Raw genomic sequence first — 22,987 nt, 5'->3', positions numbered from 1 at the left:
ACTGAGCAGCAGCTCTGTAGCCCTTCTGGCTGCAAATCCTGCCCCCTGATGCAACGGGGAGGGCAGTGCTTTGCCTGCCTGCCTGCCTTTTTCTCCTCTCCCTCTCCAGCCCCACATCTCCCAGTGACCTTCTCAGTCCCGGGGACAGCTTGGCTTTGCTGGGAAGCGGATCATGTGACTGCAGTAATCCGTAGCCGGTAAACAGCTGCACAGGGAGCTTGCAGGAAGAATCGGCCTCTTTCCACCCCACGGACACACGCAAGCGCACCCTCCCCTTGCCCTGCAAATTCTGAAATGAGAACAAGAGGCCATGGGGCAGCCACCGTTGTGTGGAGGTCACTGTAACTCTCTGAGGTTTTCCTGCCGGACATAGGAACCTAAACCAACCCCTGTGTTGCAAAAGAGAACATCAGCAATGTTTAGGCAACACGATGACCATATGCATAAATAATAATAATAATAATAATAATAATAATAATAATAATAATAATTTTTATTTATACCCCGCCCTCCCCAGCCAAGGCCGGGCTCAGAGCGGCTTACAAGCAATAATAGACAATTATTTGTAATAGACAATCTTTATAGAATTACTTCAAACAATAACAAGTTCAAAATGAAATCTTAGACTTAAAGTCTTTGAATGAAGCAAGGTACCAAACTTTGTACGATGAAAGGCAAGCTGTGAAGCTTTGTGTATTTAGCAAATATAATGTCCAATACTGAACAGAGATTCTGGATATTGACTGCTGTTTCGTAGATCTTCGTCAGTGTGGTGGGAGAATAATGTAGTCATTATTACATGAGCACTGCTCCACAGCATTTGATATTTTCATTCACATATATTCATTCAAAAGAAGATGGGTTTATGAAACAATTCCGGGACGCGGGTGGCGCTGTGGGTTAAACCACAGAGCCTAGGACTTGCCGATCAGAAGGTTGGCGGTTCGAATCCCTGCGACGGGGTGAGCTCCCGTTGCTCGGTCCCTGCTCCTGCCCACCTAGCAGTTCAAAAGCACATCAAAGTGCAAGTAGATAAATAGGTACCGCTGCGGCGGGAAGATAAACGGCGTTTCCGTGTGCTGCTCTGGTTCACCAGAAGCGGCTTAGTCATGCTGGCCACATGACCCGGAAGCTGTACGCTGGCTCCCTCGGCCAATAAAGCGAGATGAGCGCTGCAACCCCAAAGTCAGCCACGACTGGACCTAATGGTCAGGGGTCTCTTTACCTTTTTTATGAAACAATTCTATATTCTCCCACCACGCTGACGAAGATCTACGAAACAGCAGTCAATATCCGGAATCTCTGTTCAGTGTTGGACATTATATTTGCTGAAGACACAAAGCTTCACAGCTTGTCTTTCATCGTACAAAGCCTGATACCTCGCTTCATTCAAAGACTTTCAGAGACTTTGTCTAAGATTTCATTTTGAACCTGTTCTTGTTTGATGGAATTCTATAAAGATTGCCTATTACGTATGCATATGGTCATCGTGTTGCCTAAACATCATTGACGGACATAGGAACCCAGGCATCTGCCTTATAGCAAGCCAGACCAATGGTCCATCTTTCTCAGTATTGTCTGCACTGACTGCCAGCCGCTCTCCAGGGTTTCAGGCAAGAGTCTCTCCCATCTCCATTGGGGAGATGCTGTTGCCCTTCCCCATCTTGCACCCAGGAACTCAGGCTCACCTTTCTCCACAGCCGCTAACCACAATAACTCGTTGCTTTGTTGAATTTCCCCATTTCTGAGTGCTAATTCCTCGCGCCAGCCCGAGACAGGAAGAGTCCCAGCAGATCGAGCCAAAAGGTCTATCAGATACACTCTGTCTAGGTGAGCCTCCTGTCTCCTGCTACAAGCATTCTGGTGGGAAGCTCGTAAGCAATGAATTGCAGCCAGTTCCTCTCTCTTTTCTCCTTTTCGCTGGCCATTGTTTCCGGGCAGGTCTCTTGAGCAACTCTGCCAAACGGAGGAGACAGGAGGCGAAATGTTAGAGCTGGCGGACAGATTTAACAAGCCATCGGCATTCACCCGGAGTCCTCTAAAGAACTTGTGAGAAATCGCTTTTAACAACAAAAAAATGCTGATTGGAATTTAAATCAAACTCCTTTGCAGAGGATTAGGAGACAGCCATTGTAACACCGATTGCTTGAAAGGCACATAAGGAGGAAACAGGAAATCATAGACCTGTCGACATAACGTCTGACCCAGGTTCAATTGGTAGAAAGAATCGTTAAAACCCACAGAAGGATAAGTCTTGAGGCGGAAGGATCAGCATGGCTTCTGCAAAAAGAAACCCTGCCAACATTTTAGATGATGATGATGATGATGATGATAATCATTATTATTTATTATTTATACCCCGCCCACTCTAGGTGGCTTTCAACAAAATATTTAAATACAGTAATGCATCAAACTTTAAAAGCTTCCCTGAACAGGGCTGCCTTCAGATAACTTCTAAAAGTCTGGTAGTTATTTTTCTCTTTGACATCTGGTGGGAGGGCGTTCCACAGGGCGGGCGCCACCACCGAGAAGGCCCTCTGCCTGGTTCCCTGTAACTTGGCTTCTCGCAGTAAGGGAACCGCCAGAAGGCCCTCGGCACTGGACCTCAGTGTCTGGGCTGAACGATGGGGGTGGAGACGCTCCTTCAGATATACTGGACCGAGGCCGTTTAGGGATTTAAAGGTCAGCACCAACACTTTGAATTTGCAGAGTGTGAACAAGCAGGTGGCTAGGGCTGATCTGGTAGATATTTTACTCTTGGACTTTCAGAGAGCTTTTGATGCAAGTCCTCATCAAAAGTTCTTCCAGATCCACACTTGGAGAAATATTGGGACCAGCCAAAATGTTACGCGAGTTTGGCAAGCTTTCAGGTTCTCCAGAACTCTACATTGGGCACAATGTCAGTGACTCAAAGCAGGGGAGTGTTACGCTGAGGTCTGTCTGTTTTTGCTATTTATTTCGTGTTTTTGTTTTTGCTGCTCTTTTTTGTTTTGTTTTTGTGGCTGTGTGGAACCCAGTTCAGCTCCTGATGGATGGAGGGAAGGATGGATTGTGTGACTGCTTCCATTTTATGGATCAATGGTCTCATTAGATAGTAAAATCCATGTGAAACTGCTGTTTCAGGGGTTGTTTTTAAAAGTCTGGAACGGATTAATCTGTTTTGCATTGCTTTCTATGGGGAAGCGCACCTTGGTTTTGGAAAGCTTTGGTTTTGGAACTGACTTTCGGAACGGATTAAGTTTGAGAACCAAGGTACGACTGTATGGGTGTTTGTATGGTTTCGTCATGGCCTTTCGCTAGTACCATAAAATCTCATTTACCAGTGTACGAAGCATTGCTTTATCTGAGTGCTGGTAAGCGCTAGACATGTAGCCTGGGGCAAAGCCCAATCGGACAGTTTTGACGTGTGCTTGTCTCTGTTCTTTGACCACACAAATAGGAGAGTCATCTATGAGCAGCCCCTCCCGCAATTCCTTGTTGTGGTTGGGCTATTAGGTAAAGGTAAAGGGACCCCTGACCATTAGGTCCAGTCGTGGCCGACTCTGGGGTTGAGGCGCTCATCTCGCTTTATTGGCCGAGGGAGCCGGCGTACAGCTTCTGGGTCATGTGGCCAGCAGGACTAAGCCGCTTCTGGCGAACCAGAGCAGCGCACGGAAACGCCGTCTACCTTACCGCTGGAGCTGTACCTATTTATCTACTTGCACTTGATGTGCTTTCGAACTGCTAGGTTGGCAGGAGCTGGGACCGAGTAACGGGAGCTCACCCCGTCGCGGGGATTCGAACCACCGACCTTCTGATCGGCAAGTCCTAGGCTGTGGTTTAACCCACAGCGCCATCCGCATCCCTAGGGCTATTATATAGACTCGCCTTAAAATCTTGGCTACCTGTAACTGTGCTTCTGTCGTTTTCTTCTTTTTTTGCACCGACTATGCTCCGTGCATGGCTCTGCCACTGTTGGTTATGTGTTAACAATAAATCAATAAGAATTGTGTTGTGGTTTTTGTAAAAAAATCAGGCAACAGTTAGTCACCCCGATTAGTCACTACCACCAGCAGCATGTTCTGAACGGACTGAAGTTTCTGGAAAGTTTCCCCAAGGTCCACCCTGGCAAAGTCCCCACCCCACTCCACCCATGGATTGCACCCGGAATTTGTGCGCCTTCATTTGGGACAGGGTGCCACAGCAGGGAGCAGAGCTGACAGCCCTACAGACGTGCTCTTCGCCACCCCCCCACCCCCCGCCCTTGCCCAAGTTGTGAGCAAAGGGATTTTCTCTTTAATACCATTGAAAGGGTCCGAAATCCCAAGCTTTAGATTAACATGTGCCAACTAGATTAAGGCTAATCAGAGGGGCAGATGCGTGGGGTGACAGTCCCAGGCCTGATTACCATATCTCTGGGGCTTTAGCCGCTGTTGCTCTCCCAAGGGCAGGCGGCTGCGATCTGGGGTCCTGCAGGGAACTTGCCCGCCTCTCCCCTCGCTCGCTTTCTCGGTGCTGAAGGCCATTGCAGCCAATGCCGGGGAGCGGCTTAATCCCCTTGGCGCAAAGGATGCTTGTGTTCATGCACAGACAGTCCCCGGTTTTTACGCTCCTGTTCTGTGCATGAGGCGAAGCCAGGCTGAATGACATATTTAGCAATGGTCTCGTTGCACATTGACCTTTCTTGGTTTTTCCTTTTACAGTGGTACCTCGGGTTACATACGCTTCAGGTTACAGACTCCACTAACCCAGAAATAGCACCTCGGGTTAAGAACTTTGCTTCAGGATGAGAACAGGAATTGCGTAGTGGTGGGACGGCAGCAGAAGGCCCCATTAGCTAAAGTGTTGCTTCAGGTTAAGAACAGTTTCAGGTTAAGAACGGACCTCCGGAACAAATTAAGTTCTTAACCTGAGGTACCACTGTACTTTGTTTTTCTGCTTTTTGCTCGCCTGTCCTTTTCCTTCCTCCATCTCTCTCCTTTCCTTTTATCCCAGCTGAGAGGTCCAGGCTCGCAGCCCGACGTGCGCTCTCCGCCCCAGTGACAAGGGACAAGTTTGGCCATACAGTCATCCCTCATGTTGAACGTTTTCAGGTAGCATCCTGCAATGACCCAGAAACGGGTTACTTCCGGGTTTCGCCTCTCGCGCATGCGCAGACGTGCAGAATGACATCATGCGCAGAAGCGGGTTGCGTTCTGTTTAGGTTGCGAACGGGCCTCCGGAACGGATCCCGTTTGCAACCAGAGGTACCACTGTACAGTGGTACCTCGAGTTAAGTTCTTAATTCATTCCAGAGGTCCGTTCTTAACCTGAAACTGTTCTTAACCTGAAGCACCACTTTAGCTAATGGGGCCGCCTGCCGCCGCCGCACAATTTCTGTTCTCATCCTGAAGCAAAGTTCTTAACCTGATATACTATTTCTGGGTTAGCAGAGTCTGTAACCTGAAGCGTCTGTAACCTGAAGTGTATGTAACCCAAGGTACCACTGTATTTCATTTCTTTCTTTTTTAAATGGAGCAACAGAACTATGGCTTTGGGATATTTATAGGTTTGCACTTGGACGTGCTTTTGAACTGCTAGGTTGGCAGGAGCAGGGACCGAGCAACGGGAGCTCACCCCGTCGCGGGGATTAGAACCGCCAACCTTCTGATCAGCAAGTTCTAGGCTCTGTGGTTTAACCCACAGCGCCACCCACATCCCTCCTCCCAAGGCAGGTTACAACATTAAAAATTGTTTAAAATGACGTACAACCAGCATTTTGTTTTGTTTTTGCGGGGGGACGCATACCCCTAAACATTTCGTGAATCTAAGTTTGGCCTCATTGTGGGGCAGTATTTCAATATGAGAAGGGAAATGAAAGTACCCCTAAACATTTTTTAAGGGGGGGGAAGCACTGTGTACAACCATAAAAATAAGATTAAGATCGCTGGCAAGAAGCTGATCCTGCAATAGCATCCCCTGCCCTTCACTTTTCTCCCCACTTTCGGGATTCAGATTGTAGGCTGCGTGGGGCAGAGTCCTTGTGCTCACGTGATTCCAGGATGGGTCACATGAGTTAAATCAGCCTTTGCCAACCTAGTAAGGTAAAGGTAAAGGGACCCCTGACCGTTAGATCCAGTCGTGACTGACTCTGGGGTTGCGGCGCTCATCTCGCTTTATTGGCTGAGGGAGCCGGCGTACAGCTTCCGGGTCATGTGGCCAGCATAACTAAGCCGCTTCTGGCAAACCAGAGCAGCGCAAGGAAACACTGTTTACCTTCCCGCTGGAGTGGTACCTATTTATCTACTTGCACTTTGACGTGCTTTCGAACTGCTAGGTTGGCAGGAGCAGGGACCGAGCAACGGGAGCTCACCCCGTTGCGGGGATTTGAACCGCCAACCTTCTGATCGGCAAGTCCTAGGCTCAGTGGTTTAACCCACAGCACCACCTGCGTCCTGTCTTGCCAACTTGGTACCCTCCTCCCAAATGGTTTGAGATTACTACCGGCAGCCCTAGTTGTAGTCCAAAACATTATGAGGTTGTTGATGTTTGTAGCAAACCCCAAATTAAGTTTTCTGCTGTTTTTAACTGAATTAGTGTATAGAAGTGTACCGTTGCATTCTGGCTTGGCTCTTCGTTTCCTCCAGAGTTGTCCCCCTCCTCACATCTTTCTGCAACGTGCTTGATCTCAGCTTGCCAGCGTGATCCTGGGAGAGACCAGGGTTCGAATTCTCGCTTGGCTGTGAAGCTCACTGGGTGACATTAGGGCTAGTCTCTGCCTCTTAGCCTAACCAACCTCATAGCGTTGTTGTGGGGGTTAAATGAGGAGCGGAGAAGCCATTTATACCAGCTTCAGCTCCTGGGAGAAGAAGATGGGAGATTGATTGATTGATTGATTGATTGATTGATTGAATGATCCTGTGATCTGAATTGTTTAGCAGGTAGGAATTTAGAGCATTGGCAAGTTTTAACAGCCAGCTCTGGAGTGTAGTCAGTATTTTTAAATTACAAAAAAAAGGAGTTTGGTTTTTAAGACGGCTTGCTATAGATCATGTCCTGTGGAACGCCCTCCCACCAGATGTCAAAGAGAAAAATAACTACCAAACTTTTAGAAGACGTCTGAAGGCAGACCTGTTTAGGGAAGCTTTTAATGTTTAATAGGTTATTGTATTTTAGTGTTCTGTTCGAAGCCGCCCAGAGTGGCTGGGGAAACCCAACCAGATGGACGGGGTATAAATAATAATATTTTTTAAAAAAAATAATAATGTCTAAACCAAGGTTTTCTGCGTAAAACAACAGGCCCATCTTTTGCTTCCTGGCATGTATAGCTGGTACGGAGGCCTGTTTCTAACAAAAGTCACTCACTGGCTCAGTTGAGACAGTTTGGAAGGCTGAGATGTAACAGTAAACTATGGTTTGATCAAGTTAGGGAGTAACCAACTGGATCAGGCATAGGCAAACTCCGGTCCTCCAGATGTTTGGGACTACAGTTCCCATCATCCGTAGCTAACAGGACCAGTGGTCAGGGATGATGGGAATTGTAGTCCCAAACATCTGGAGGGCCAGAGTTTGCCTATGTCTGAACTGGATCAGTGCAAGGGGAGGAGGGAAGGGGATGAACACATGGCCAATGGAGAAAAGTTTCTCCTAAGTTCCCTGTACAAATAAGTTTTTTTTTTTTTCCTTTTAGGGGAAAGGGCAGCTTCAGAATGGGGGGGGGGAGGTGATGATTTATCTGAAATAACTACCGTATTTTTGCTCTATAAGACTCACTTTTTCCCTCCTAAAAAGTAAGGGGAAATGTGTGCGTCTTATGGAGCAAATGCAGGCTGCGCAGCTATCCCAGAAGCCAGAACAGCAAGAGGGATTGCTGCTTTCACTGCGCAGCGATCCCTCTTGCTGTTCTGGCTTCTGAGATTCAGAATATTTTTTTCCCTTGTTTTCCTCCTCTAAAAACTAGGTGCGTCTTATGGTCTGGTGCGTCTTATAGAGCGAAAAATACGGTATCTCATGATAACATAAGGTGTTCCTGCTAGATCATGGCCCATTTAGTCCAGCGTCCTGCCTGCAAGCAGAATTCGAACACAAGACCAACTCTCCTCTCTGGCAGTTTCCAGCAGCTGGGACTCAGAAGCACATCTGCCCCCGACTGTGGAGGCAGAGAAGGGTCGTCGTGGCTAGGAGTCTTTTGACAGCCCTCTCCACAAATTAGGCAAATCTTTTTAAGCCATCCAAGTTGGCAGCTATCCCTGCCTCCCGTAGCAGTGAGTTCCATAGGTTAACTATGCACCGTGCAAAGAATTTTATTTTTGTTAACCTTTCCTGAATCTTCCCACATTCGGCTCCATTGGGTGTCCATGAATTCTAGCATAATGAGAGAGAGAGAGGGAGAGAAACTTTACTCCATCCACTTCCTCCAAGCCAGACTTAACTCTACAGACTTCTATTACGTCACCTCTTCCTCGCCATTTCTCTAAACTATAAAGTTTCAGAAGTCTCCCAACTGAACCACCCCACTCCCATCGCTGCTGTTTGACGAACTGTAAAGATCTTGGATATATTGCATAGCTTGGCCCTGGGGAAAATAGGAACCCGCTTGCAAATTTCCCCTGGCGCTCATTTCTGAAAATGTTTTGGCCTAAAGGAGTGGTAGGCAAACTAAGGCCCGGGGGCCGGATCCAGCCCAATCACCATCTAAATCCAGCTTGTCGTCTGGGAATCAGCATGTTTTTACATGAGTAGAATGTGTGCTTTTATTTAAAATGCATCTCTGGGTTAGTTGTGGGGCGTAGGAATTTGTTCATTGTTATTTTTCCAAAATATAGTCTGCCCCCCCCCACAAGGTCTGAGGGACAGTGGACCAGCCCCCTGCTGAAAAAGTTTGCTGACCCCTGGCCTAAAGTTTCCTAGCATGTTTTTTCTAGTTCTGCTGCTGATTTATTGTGGTGCGGGGCTTGAAAGAGCAGCGCCCCCACTCCGTCAGTCCGTCTCGGACAGGCTACTTCTTTTACCTGACTTTCTGGGGAGAAGGTGGTGTTACCTGGCGGTGCGCAAGGGCGCCACGATCATCCCAGAAAGAGCAACCAGGCGGGGCTCAGGCCTGCCCAATTTGGAGTTGCCTCGGATACCAGGTCAGAGCGCTTAAGGCTTAAGCTTCGCTGTCTGCACAGCAAAGTGATATGAGGACACTCAAATCACATTCTGCCTCCTCCTCCTCCTGCTGTTAAACGTTGACCTTCAGGAATGAAATCCGAGGTCTGTGGCAGACTCACTTTGCCCCTCCTTCAGAGCTTGGGGCTCAGGGATTCCGCTTCCTAAACCCAAGAATTTTTGCTAAAGATGTAATAATAATAATAATAATAATAATAATAATAATAATAATAATTTATTTATATCCCGCCCTCCGCAGCTGAAGCTGGGCTCAGAGCAGCTAACAACAATAAAAGTGACACAGTTTACATAAAATCACAAGCAATTAATTGAAATGCATTCTAAATTTCATTCTAAAATCAATTCAGAATCAAATTAATGGCAACCACTGGGCTATAGTGCTATGAGGATTACCGAAGGAGGGGGTCAGACTGTGCCTTGGCCAAAGGCCTGGTGGAACAGCTCTGTCTTGCAGGCCCTGTGGAAAGATGTCCAGTTCCACAGGGCCCTAGTCTCTTGGGACAGAGCGTTCCACCAGATCGGGGCCACGGCCAAAAAGGCCCTGGCTCTGGCTGAGGCCAGCCTAACCTCCTTGTGGCCTGGGACCTCCAAGATGTTTTTGTTTGAAGACTGTAAGGTCCTCCGTGGGACATACCAGGAGAGGCGGTCCCGTAGGTACGAGGGTCCTAGGCCGTATAGGGCTTTAAAGGTTAAAACCAGCACCTTGAACCTGATCCTGTACTCCACCGGGAGCCAGTGCAGCTGGTATAGCACCGGGTGAATGTGATCCCGTAAGGAGCCTCGCTGCGGCATTCTGCACCCGCTGGAGTTTTTGGGTCAGTCTCAAGGGCAGCCCCACGTAGAGGGAGTTTCATGTTTGTAATGAGAGCCTGTGCTGCGCAGTACTCAAGAGTGTCAAGCTAGGACCAGGGTTCGAATTCCCAACTCGGCCACGAAGCTGGCTTGGATGGTTTTGGTCACTGTTTCTCGCCCTAAAGTACCTCACAGGGTTGTTGTGGGGACTGAATGAGCAGGAGAAAGGGAGAACCACGTAGACCACCTCAAGCTCTTCGGAGAAAAAGGTGGGATATAAACACGATAATGAAATAATAGTAATAATGCAAAACAATGGCAACCATAATCTGGTGCCAGATCCTCTTCCTTGTCTGTTGAGGATAGAGAGGGGCGTGTGGGTGTGTCGTATCTAACCTGTTGCACAAAGTCACAATTGTTGCATGTGGTCCTTGGAAGGTCACCCAGAAGGGAAGGCGGCCATTGGGCTTAAAAAAAACACCCCCCTGGGCTAGTCTTTGGGCAAAGGGGCTCAACAGCTCTCTTTTATAGGCAGAAGATGGGTCCCTTTTTGCTCTCAGGTGCTTTCAAAAATCAGCAGCAAAATAGGCAAATGCTATTCTTGGCTGCATCAACAGAAGTCTAAGTGTCCAGATCAAGGGAAGTCATAGTCCCATTCTATTCTGCCTTGGTCAGACCACACCTGGGATACTGTGTCCAGTTCTGGGAACCACAATTTATGAAGGATGTTGACAAGCTGGAATGTGTGCAGAGGAGGACGACCAAGATGATCACAGGTCTGGAAATCAAGCCTGATGAAGAACGGTTGAGGGAGTTGGGGATGTTTTAGCCTGGGAAAGAGGAGACTGAGAGGAGATATGCTAACCATCTTCAAATATCTCAAGGGCTGCCCCATGGAATTTGGAGCAAGCCTGTTTTCTCCTGCTCTGGAGGGTAGGACCCGAACCAGTGGAATCAAAATACGATACGATAATCTTTATTGTCATTTTCCCATACAGAACAACAAAATTGAAAAATCTACATAAGACATTCAAAAACAAACAAGCCTGCTATCCCAGCTTATCCCAACCTGGTTAGCCTCCTAATATCTCTGACACCCCATTTTTAAATACAATATACTCCCATAGAGACTCCTTACCCTGCGTTTAAAACCAAAACTGCATATGGATAGAAACTGTTTCTCAGGCAGCTAGTCCTGGTCTTTATAACCCTGGACCTTCTTCCAGAAGGCAGGAGCTGAAAGAGATCATTTCCGGGGTGCGCACTATCCTGCGCTCTCTCTGTAGCTTTCTTATGGCACCTGGAAGCATAGATTTGGTCCCAGCCTCGCCTGACCCTCTCCCCTCTCTCTTTCTCCGCAGGGCTCGTCCAGATCCCCGTCAGCATGTACCAGACGGTGGTCACCAGCCTTGCTCAGGGCAACGGCCCGGTCCAGGTCGCCATGGCTCCCGTGGCCGCGAGGATAACAGACAGCACCGTCACCATGGACGGCCAGGCCGTGGAGGTGGTGACTCTGGAGCAGTGACGGGCGAGAGCGGCAGGATCATGGCGCTGCAGCAGCTTCCTCCTCCCTTGTGCGAATAGTTTTTTTTCTACGCCTCTGCGGAGGTGCAATCAGGTGGCATTTGTGAGTCTCGCAGCTTTGGAAGCAAAAAGAAAGGTTTCGTTTAACAAACAGGAAAAAACAACAACACACAAACACACAGGGTGTATTTCGGAGCCGCGATTTTTACAGCTCCTCTCGGGCCTCGCGAAAGCAAGGAAGCCTGTTTGGGGCAGGCTGGGCCAAGCCTTCGTCTCCCATTGCATGGACCCTCCTTTCTCAAAGCCGGGGTGAGATGTGGCGGAAAAGGTTTATAGCCCTCTCTTTTCAGGGCTTGCTGGGGAGGGAGGCGGGGTCCGCGGTGGGGCTCCCTGCAGGCTTTCCTGGCCCGGCAGATCCCCACAAAGCCAGGCTCCTCCACCGTCCTCGCGTCGAGAATTAGGTATCATTTTAACATGGACATATATTTTAAAAGAGAGAGATAGAGAAAGCAAGGCTTGAGAAGACAATTTGGGGAAAGAGGCTTCCTCTTTTTTTCTCGCAAAGGCATTGAAAGGGTAAGAAAAGTCCTGCGGGAGACAGCGAGGGCTGCAATCTGTTGACTCTGGATCCTGTCAGGATGGAGGGACTGTTCCTTCTCCGTTCCTTCCTTCCAAAGTTATTTGGTGACCCGTTGAAGGAGATTCTGTCCTCCCTTTTTAAGTCCATGCTCAAAGCCTTCCCTCCAAAGCCTCATTTCCCCACTGGTGAATTTCTGCGTGCGTTTTTGTTTTAGACTCTCCTCCCTTGGAATGACAAGTTCGGAAAGGCACAAGGGAGCCACCAGTAGAAAGGCCCCGCTGGGTGTAAGCACGCTCTCATCCGCCACGTGGCTGAGATCCCAGCCTTCAGTGGCAGTTCGGGTGGCGAAGGGCTTCAGATCGCACACTAGATCCCACCCACAATTCTCACTTCGATTTCCTTCCCCCGACCCCTTCTCCTCCAAATTGCACCTGGCATCCTGGGGCGGCGGCCCATCCAAAGACCCCTTTCTTGTGGCGGCTGTCCGGAGCCCTTGGAGACCCACCCCACGGCCCTAGCTGCGCACATCCCCTTCGTGTCGATGAAGCCCTCCCTCTGTGGCCCCAGGGCTGCAAACTCAACATCGGCTGCCATGTTGCGCCATGCAGGGACCCGGGGTCTGCACGTCTACAAAAGACGTGGCCAGCAAGCCTGGGCACCCGCAGTCCCTGTGCGGAGTTGGCAAAGGGAAAGGTGATAGCCCCCTGCCCCAGAATGGGGGCTCAGGGAGGGCTCCCCCCCCACGTCTCCCCCAGGCATTTTTTGATAGCTGTTTTTAACTCTTAGACAGGGCCAAGGCTTTCACTGGCCCCAGCTAAGCAAACGGCTGCTGTTGCCTCACAGGTAGACTCACTCTCTTACTTTCCTATTTCAAGCACCCTTTCTGGCTGGGGATAATACGCAGCAATTAGTTTCGTTCTTTGCGTCCTTTTACACGGCCCATTCACCACACCTCTCCTTGTCTGTCCCAACCTTTCAGGGCAGGGTTTTGCTTTTTCCAGATTCTTGTGTTTACTTGGCTTTTTTAAAAAACAGAAAATCTCAAATGTATAATCGCCGTCCCCCACCACCAACACCCCGGACTTAAATCGAGGGGAGGGAATCCTTCCTGTAGAAACAAAAGCCCAGGTCTCTGACTTAATTTTTTTAAATTTTTTAAAAATATTATTATTTTTTATCGTCGTCGTGAAGATGTCAGGTGTGACTTTACAGTCAGTGTTTCCCCTCTCTCTTTTTTTGGCAATGGCAACGTTCCGATAGACTGAGACATTATTCCCCGAGACCCAAAGATAAACCATTCACGTTCCCAGCCACCCGCAGTCCTGTAGCAGAGCATGGAAGTACCTGTTGTTCCCCCAAATTCTGTCTATTGCCTCATTCAATAAATTGTTACAGAAGTGTCTATAACTTCCCCTTGTCGAGTCTTCTCTCTCCACTCGGTGGCAAAAGGGCAGAACTTAATAATCGGGTTTGCCTCTCGTGTAGAACCCAGTTCCTTTAAAAGCCTCAGCGGGTGTGTGCACGATTTTTAAAACAAGCCTCTAGTCCACATGAGGAACTAGAGAGGCAGGTGGAAACATGGAAGCTGCGTGGATCGCTCCTGCACAAACAACAGCTTCCTGCTCACTCCAGAGCAAACGACACCTAGGACTACGGAAACTCACACGATTGGGGCAAATGATGCCAGAATCCTGCTGTTTCCCTCTTAAAAGGTAAAGGGACCCCTGACATTAGGTCCAGTCGTGGCCGACTCTGGGGTTGCGGTGCTCATCTCACTTTACTGGCCGAGGGAGCTGGTGTACAGCTTCCAGGTCATGTGGCCAACATGACTAAGCCACTTCTGCCGAACCAGAGCAGTGCACGGAAACGCCGTTTACCTTCCCGCTGGAGTGGTACCTATTTATCTACTTGCACTTTGAGGTGCTTTTGAACTGCTAGGTTGGCAGGAGCAGGGACCGAGCAGCGGGAGCTCACCCGTTGCGGGGATTCAAACCGCCGACCTTCTGATCGGCAAGCCCTAGGCTCTGTGGTTTAACCCACAGTGCCACCCGCGTCCCTGTTTCTCTCTTACCATTTGTTTGTTTCATAAAATTTATATTAAGAGTCCCATGCTGAGCCGTCCCTCACATACTGCATGATTGTATAAAACAGGGCTGTCCAACTTCCCAGAGACTGCGATCTACAACCACCATAAAAAAAAATTTTGGCAGTGATCTCCCCATTGGATTGATCAGAGTTGTTCAGCTTTTTTTGGGAAAGCTTCATCAAAGTTATTGAGCTTTTTGTGGAGAGCCAAAGCGGTTTACAAGCAGAATAAAGAGATGAACTTTCAGTAAGAACTACTACTATATTTTAGCAAAGTGCAAAATCAGCAACGAACAGGTCAAAACAAAAAGCAGCAGTCTACATGTCTGGGGAGGGCCGTCTAAACAGAAACGTTTTTTGCAGGCACCCAAAAGTATGGCGATGGCGTCTGCCTGACATCAATAGGCAGGTAGTTCCATAGTGTAAATTCTGCACTTAAAAGGTGGGTTTCTTACAAATGTCTTCCCTTGCGGTCTCCGCTTGTGCTGCCAGTGCACGCCCAAACCTGCCGTCCTTTGCCGATCTTCCCTCTCTTGCATGGCGCCTCTTTAAGAAACAGGGCAGTGGTCGGCCTTAGGTGAGAAATATAAAGGGCATAGCTCTGTAGTGGGGCACATCCTAGCCACACACAAAGTTCCTGGTTTTAAACCAGGGATGGGGAGACTGCAGGGTTCGCCGGACTCCATCTCCCATCATCCCAGGCAATTTGGGCCAGGCTGGCTGGACCCGATGGTGGGGGCTGGAGACTCCCCTTCTCTGCCCACTAGGCAGCTGGGCTAAACACATGAAACAGGCAGGACTGGAATGGAATTGACCATAAGGAAGACGCCTTTGCCAGTCAAACTGTTGATCTGCCTTGCTCTTGCCTGGCAACAGAATTCCTGGGCTGCAGAGAAGTAAATTCCATGTCTGTTCCTCTTTTCACAGGAGATTTGAGTGCGGGGCCTGTGAGAAACCTGCAAGCAGGACTCGGGCATAAAAGCCCCCCCCCCTCTTGTGGTTTCCAGAAATTAGCAATCAGAATTACTAATATAATATATAATAATTATTATTTATTATTTGTACCCTGCCCATCTGGCTGGGTTCACCAGCCACTCTGGGCGGCTTCCAACAAAGATTAAAAATATATAAAAATGTCACACATTAAAAACTTCCCTGAACTGCCTTCAGATGTCTTCTACATGTCAGGTATTTGTTTATTTGCTGGGTGGCTTTGAGAGATGGGGGAAAAACACTGCCATTCCTTCCCCTCTGCAACTTCTTTAATAATAAAAATAATTTATACCCCGCCCTCCCCAGCCAGAGCCAGGCTCAGGGCGGCTAACAACAGTAAAATTACAGTAAAAACATAATGGGGGGAAAACCACTTTAAAATACAGGTTAAAATGAAATTTAAAATGCAGCCTCACTTTAAAATAGCTGATAAATCAAGACCATAAGGGAAGGGAAACATAAGGGTCAGACTGAGTCCAAACCAAAGGCCAGGCAGAACAGCTCTGTCTTGCAGGTCCTGTGGAAAGATGTCAAGTCCCGCAGGGGCCTAGTCTCTTGTGACAGAGCGTTCCACCACGTCGGGGCCACTACTGAAAAGGCCCTGGCCCTAGTTGAAACCAATCTAACTACCTTGCAGCTTGGGACCTCCAAAGTGTTGTCATTTGTGGACCTTAAGGTCCTCCGTGGGGCATACCAGGAGAGGCGGTCCCGTAGTGTGACGCGGCAGCTAAAAAAGCCAATGCAATTCTGGGCTGCATCAATAGGAGTATAGCATCTAGATCCAGGGAAGTAATAGTGCCACTGTATTCTGCTCTGGTCAGACCACACCTGGAGTACTGTGTCCAGTTCTGGGCACCACAGTTCAAGAAGGACACTGACAAACTGGAACGTGTCCAGAGGAGGGCAACCAAAATGGTCAAAGGCCTGGAAACGATGCCTTATGAGGAACGGCTAAGGGAGCTGGGCATGTTTAGCCTGGAGAAGAGGAGGTTAAGGGGTGATATGATAGCCATGTTCAAATATATAAAAGGATGTCACATAGAGGAGGGAGAAAGGTTGTTTTCTGCTGCTCCGGAGAAGCGGACACGGAGCAATGGATCCAAACTACAAGAAAGAAGATTCCACCTAAACATTAGGAAGAACTTCCTGACAGTAAGAGCTGTTTGACAGTGGAATTTGCTGCCAAGGAGTGTGGTGGAGTCTCCTACTTTGGAGGTCTTTAAGCAGAGGCTTGACAACCATATGTCAGGAGTGCTCTGATGGTGTTTCCTGCTTGGCAGGGGGTTGGACTCGATGGCCCTTGTGGTCTCTTCCAATTCTATGATTCTATGAGGTACGAGGGTCCTAGGCCGGATAGGGCTTTAAAGGTCAAAACCAGCACCTTAAACCTGACCCTGTACTCCACCGGGAGCCAGTGCAGTTGGTAAAGCACTGGATGAATGTGATCCCGTTAGGAGCCTCGCTGCGGTATTCTGCACCCGCTGGAGTTTCTGGGTCAGTCTCAAGGGCAGCCCCACATAGAGCAAGTTGGATAATGGAGTCTGGAGGTGTCCGTCACGTGGATCACTGCGGCCAGATCAGGGTGAGAAAGATAAGGCACCTTGGTCTCTTTCTGGCTCCCAACTCTCCTTCCTTCCTTCCTTCCTTCCTTCCTTCCTTCCTTCCTTCCTTGCGGCATTTGAAATACTGATGGAGGTTAGGGCAGGAGTGGAGTGGGGTTAGAGAGGATTACATAGACTGTGGCAGCTGTGAGCAGGACTCCCAACAGGAGGACCGTGACCTCCTAATTAACAAATGATTAGGGAAGATTAAAGGGCCAATTGCGAGGGCTCCTCTTAAGCGGAAAGGGCTGGCAGGGTTTGAGAGCAGGTGCACAGAAGGAGACAGCTACCTGTTTTGAGAGCAACAGCTTGGCCTTCGAGCCCCACAAGGGCATCCCTGGATAATAGAGAGTTTGGTTGGGTCCATAAAGACAAAAAAAGTCAGGGCAGGGCTAAAACCCTGGGGTTGAGCTCATTCTTTGCATGTGAATGGCCCACAGTGGCTGGGAATGCCCCATTTGAAACCCATCGCCATGGATAGCCCTCTCCTTCAATAATAATAATAATAATAATAATAATAATAATAATAATAATAATAATAATAATATAAAATAAAATAAATTTTATTTATTTATACCCCATGCTCCCTGGCCAAAGCTGGGCTCAGGGCAACTAGCACCAGTAAAATTACAGTAAAAACCTAATGGGGAGGGGAACCAATTTAAAATATAGGTTAAAATGCAATTTAAAATGCAGCCTACCAGCTCCACCTGGTACGCAGGATGAGACCCTATCTGCCTGCGGACTTCCTCGCCAGAGTGGTGCATGCTCTGGTTATCTCCCGTTTGGATTACTGCAATGCGCTCTACGTGGGGCTACCTTTGAAGGTGACCCGGAAACTGCAACTAATCCAGAATGCGGGAGCTAGACTGGCGACTTGGGAGCAGCCACCGAGGCAACATAACACCGGTCCTGAAAGACCTACATTGGCTCTCAGGACGTTTCCGAGCACAATTCAAAGTGTTGGTGCTGTCCTTGAAAGCCCTAAATGGCCCAGTATACCTGAAGGAGCGTCTCCACCCCCATCGTTCTGCCCGGACACTGAGGTCCAGCGCCGAGGGCCTTCTGGTGGTTCCCTCACTGCGAGAAGTGAAGTTACAGGGAACCAGGCAGAGGGCCTTCTCGGTGGTGGCACCCGCCCTGTGGAACGCCCTCCCACCAGATGTCAAAGAGATAAACAACCACCTGACATTCAGAAGACATCTGAAGATAGCCCTGCTCAGGGAAGTTATTAATGTGTGAGGTCTTAGTGTAGTTTTTGTCTTTGTTGGAAGCTGTCCGGAGTTGCTGGGGAAACCCAGCCAGATGAGTGGGGTACAAATAATAAATTATTATTATTATTATTATTATTATTATTAACCCAGGTGGCGCTGTGGGTTAAACCACAGAGCCTAGGACTTGCCGATCAGAAGGTCAGTAGTTCGAATCCCTGCGACGGGGTGAGCTCCCGTTGCTCGGTCCCTGCTCCTGCCAACCTAGCAGTTCGAAAGCACGTCAAAGTGCAAGTAGATAAATAGGTACCGTTCCAGTGGGAAGGTAAACGGCGTTTCCGTGCGCTGCTCTGGTTCGCCAGAAGCGGCTTAGTCATGCTGGCCACATGACCCGGAAGCTGTCTGCGGACAAACGCCGGCTCCCTCGGCCAATAAAGCGAGATGAGCGCCGCAACCCCAGAGTCGGTCACGACTGGACCTAATGGTCAGGGGTCCCTTTACCTTTTATTATTATTATTATTATTATTATTATTATTATTATTATTATTATTATTTAAAAGCAGCCCATAGATCAAAACCATAAGGGGAGGTAGACAGAAGGGTCAGACTGAGTCCAAACCAAAGGCCAGGCGGAACAGCTCTGTCTTGCAGACCCTGCGGAAAGGTGTCAAGTCCCGCAGGGCTCTAGTCTCTTGGGACAGAGCGTCCCACCAAGTCGGGGCCAGTACTGAAAAGGCCCTGTACCTAGTTGAGACCAATGTGTGCTGAGCGAAGGAATGCCTTCTGTCTCTCATGAATCTTCCGAGGTTCAGCGTGGTAATCGATGGGCCAATGGCTCTGGCTGCTGGGGGTATATGAGAGAAATAGACTAGGGGCCTGTCTCATACTGGATGAGACCCAGAGGCTTGACTTCCTCTCTGTCCTGAATCCGAAGCTATGGTTTTGGGAACCTCCCTAGAAACCTAATTGTCAGGGGCAAGATCTTTTGGGAGTATCAAATGCTGCAAGCCCTTCCAACTTAAGCTCAGGATTTATATGTGTGTATAAATAAAACCCTATACAGTGGTACCTCGGCTTAAGTACTTAATTCGTTCTGGACGTCCGTTCTTAACCTGAAACTGTTCTTAAGCTGAAGCACCACTTTAGCTAATGGGGGTCTCCTGCTGCTGCTGCGCCGCCGGAACACGATTTCTGTTCTTATCCTGAAGCAAAGTTCTTAACTTGAAGCACTATTTCTGGGTTAGCGGAGTCTGTAAGCTGAAACACATGTAACCTGAGGTACGACTGTATCACTGCTGTCATCTCCAGGGCCCTTCGTTCTCACTAAACCAGACCTAATGGTAGGTGCAGAAATAAATAATAAAATAAATAAATAAATAAATAAATTTAGACCCCGCCCTGCTCAGCAGCTGACACCAGGTATAAAAAAAATTGATTAAAATACAACTTAAAAACAAGATTAAAATACAACATTGAAATGCAGCCTCATTTCAGCAGAAATGCAAATCAAAAACTTTTTGGGGACGGAACCGTCAAATCCTTCACCAAGGCCAACTATCCAGACTGGTCCTACGTGGGCCAGAAAAAAAACCAAGGGAAGTCCCCAAATAGGGGTTCCATTACAGAAGGAGAAAGGAAAGAGGAAAGAGAGGGAATCTCCCGCCGCTCAGAGATTGCGGTGCATGGAACAATATTCCGGCATAAGTTTTTCTTTGCTGAAGTCCAGTTCATCAAGGATCCCTTTGAAGGCATTGTGTCCATCTTTGCAGATCTAAGACGGCTTTTAACTAAACCGGGTCACTCATCCAGCAAGGATTTGGGGGCAAATTGGGTTGGTGCGATAATGAGTGCAGGTGAACAAAAAAATAGAATTTGGCTCAACTAACCAGGAGGGTAAGACAGACACAGACAAGAATTAACCTAAAAACTTTGGCTTCTTATCAAATTATAAGGAACTACTAAGGTGGAGAGATCATTCATGATCACTCAGTGGAAAGAGTTGGGAATGGCAGCCTTAGAAAGGGGTAGACAGTTCTGGAACCTGATTTCAGATACAGGGTTTAATCCTATGTTAGATGCTTTTATCTCTGCTAATACTTGGCGTGTTTACTTCAGCAAAATCTTTGAAAGTGATGGTGACAGTGGGCCAACTACAATTCAGGACCTGCTAACATTGACACCATAATGGCCCCGTTTCAGAACAAGAAGTAAGCAATCTTATAGGTGCCTTAATGACTGATAAAGCTCCTGGAGAAGACATGAACCCTTCAGAGGTCTTTAGGAATAATTCTGAGTGGTGGTCTCTCCCCTCCTAGTAAAATTAATTTCTTATATAAACTGTACTGGCACTTTCCCGAAGGGCTGGAAGCAGAGTATTATCACCCCAATTCACAAAGAAGGTGACAAACACAACCCCCCGAACTATCAGCCTATTAGTTTATGGGCTATGGGGCCACCACCGAGAAGGCCCTCTCCCAGGCCATCATAATCCTCAGCCCCTGAGGGTGTAAGATCTACCAAGGGGGTCTCCTCTGCAAGTCTCAGCACCTGAGAGGGTCTGCATGGAAGAAAGAGGTGGCCTTTCAGATACATAGGTAAAGGGACCCCTGACCATTAGGTCCAGTTGTGGCCGACTCTGGGGTTGTGGCGCTCATCTCGCTTTACTGGCCAAGGGAGTAGGCGTAATGCTTCCAGGTCATGTGGCCAGCAGGACTAAGCCGCTTCTGGCAAACCAGAGCAGTGCACGGAAACACCGTTTACCTTCCCGCCGGAGTGGTACCTATTTATCTACTTGCACCTTGACATGCTTTCAAACTGCTAGGTTGGCAGGAGCAGGGACCAAGCAACGGGAGCTCACCCCATTGTGGGGATTCGAACCGCCAACCTTCTGATCGGCAAGTCCTAGGCTCTGTGATTTAACCCACAGTGCCACCCGCATCCCTTAAGCGATCTTATAGGTGCCTTAGTGACTGATAAAGCTCCTGGAGAAGACATGAACCCTTCAGAGGTCTTTAGGAATAATTCTGAGTGGTGGTCTCTCCCCTCCTAGCAAAATTAATTTCTTATATAAACTGTACTGGCACTTTCCCGAAGGGCTGGAAGCAGAGTATTATCATCCCAATTCACAAAGAAGGTGACAAACACAACCCCCAGAACTATCAGCCTATTAGTTTATTGGCTATGGGGCCACCACCGAGAAGGCCCTCTCCCAGGCCATCATAATCCTCAGCCCCTGAGGGTGGAAGATCTACCAAGGGGGTCTCCTCTGCAAATCTCAGCACCTGAGAGGGTCTGCATTGAAGAAGGAGGTGGCCTTTCAGATACATAGCTGTCAACTTTTCCCTTTTCTTGCGAGGAACCCTATTCGGAATAAGGAAAATTCCCTTTAAAAATGTTGACAGCTATGTTCCGATATCAGGGGCCCGAGTTATCTCAGGGTTCAATGTCACACCGGTCTGAACTCTCTCCCCAGTTTCTCAACTTAAAAATGATGAAACTCTCTTAAGTCCTTCATGAACCATAAGCATTTAGGGTCGCTTTGTCGGTGTGGCTCAGCGTGAGCAGAGACCCAAGGCGTCGCCGATTCAAAACTCTCCACAGCCCTTCCAGCCTCGGGTTCACCTCTTCCAACCTGCTGAAATAGGGAGGTGAGACTCCAGAAGGCGCTTTCAAAGTCCTTTATTGTCTTTATTGGTTTTGCCCTCACAACAACCTTGTTGTGAGGCCACTTTTATCGTTCCCTCAAGAGAGGATCAAGAGTCCTGAACTTGTGGAGGTCACTTGTGGGTTGGGGGAAGGCTGGGTCAAGTCTGAATCAGGGGCCTAATCCAGCCCCATGGCAGTATATGTCCTGGGGGTAAAATCCTAAAAATCCTAAAAAATATCTCAACAACTTGGTTGGCCCTCACGCATGTTCACTTCAACAAATCTGGCCCTCTTTGAAAAAAGTTTGTCGTGTCCTAAAAGCAGAGACATCACCTTGCCAACAAAGGTCCGTATAGTTAAAGCTCTGGTTTCCCCAGTAGTGATGTATGGAAGTGAGAGCTGGACCGTAAAGAAGGCTGATCGCCGAAGAATGGATGCTTTTGAATTATGATGCTGGAGGAGACTCTTGAGAGTCCCATGGACTGCAAGAAGATCCAACCTCTCCATTCTGAAGGAAACCAGCCCTGAGTGCTCACTGGAAGGACAGATCCTGAAGCTGAGGCTCCAAGACTTTGGCCACCTCATGAGAAGAGAAGACTCCCTGGAAAAGACCCTGATGTTGGGAAAGATGGAGGGCACAAGGAGAAGGGGATGATGGAGGACGAGATGGTGGGACAGTGTTCTCGAAGCTACGAACATGAGTTTGACCAAACTGTGGGAGGCAGTGGAAGACAGGAGGGACTGGCGTGCTCTGGTCCAGGGGGTCACGAAGAGTCGGACACGACTAAACAACAACAACAATGTGAAAGACTTCCGGGAAAAGATTTATAATGAGTTGAAAAAAATGTTGAAAAATACATTTATTAATAAACCAGAAGCCTTTCTACTTGGAATAGTAGGGTTGGAATTGTCCAAAAAAGATGTTAGATTGTTTTCGTATGCCACTACAGCGGCAAGACTTTTATTAGCCAAAAATTGGAAATCACAAGAAATACCAACAATAGAAGAATGGCAGATGAAGATGTTGGATTTTTTGGAGCTGGCTGACCTGATTGGAAGAATCCGCGACCAGAAAGAAGAGGAGATACAAGTGGACTGGAATAAATTTAAAGAATATTTAGCTAAATATTGTGATATAAGATAAATAGAAAATTCTTGGAAGGAATAAATAGGCTTAGGGGTAGAATCAGAATGTGTGTAGTAAATATTAAGGACTAGAATATTAATAAAGGAGAAGAGGTTAGTTAATGAAAGGAGTTAATATTATTAGAAATATGAAGTTGGAGAACTGTTATATAGGTGATATAATGAAATTCAGATAGAGGGGGATCGAGGAAGTCAGTTATCAATGTAATGAGAATTAGATATTTAAAGATACATTTTTTGTGTTTATTGTGGTGTAATGTGTTTTTCCTTGTTATGTGGTT

The 22,987-nt window shown here is 48.0% G+C and overlaps 1 protein-coding gene across 4 annotated transcripts in view; it reads left to right on the top strand.

Moving 5' to 3' along the window:
- The window catches only part of NRF1 (nuclear respiratory factor 1), an 85,646-nt gene extending 74,066 nt beyond the window's left edge, over window positions 1-11,580 (top strand). For all 4 annotated transcript variants that reach the window (XM_082239078.1, XM_082239077.1, XM_082239079.1 and 1 more), the window contains one exon: window positions 11,283-11,580. In XM_082239078.1, coding sequence (XP_082095204.1) covers window positions 11,283-11,446 — 164 coding nt within the window. In that variant the 3' untranslated portion in view covers window positions 11,447-11,580. The remainder of the gene's footprint in view (window positions 1-11,282) is intronic.
- The last annotated feature ends 11,407 nt before the right edge of the window (window positions 11,581-22,987 follow it).

Source organism: Podarcis vaucheri (genome assembly GCF_965113315.1).
Source record: "Podarcis vaucheri genome assembly, chromosome: 10".
Lineage (NCBI taxonomy): Eukaryota > Metazoa > Chordata > Lepidosauria > Squamata > Lacertidae > Podarcis > Podarcis vaucheri.
The sequence above is the reverse complement of the archived record's forward strand: the minus strand, read 5'-3'. Positions and strand labels throughout refer to the sequence as shown.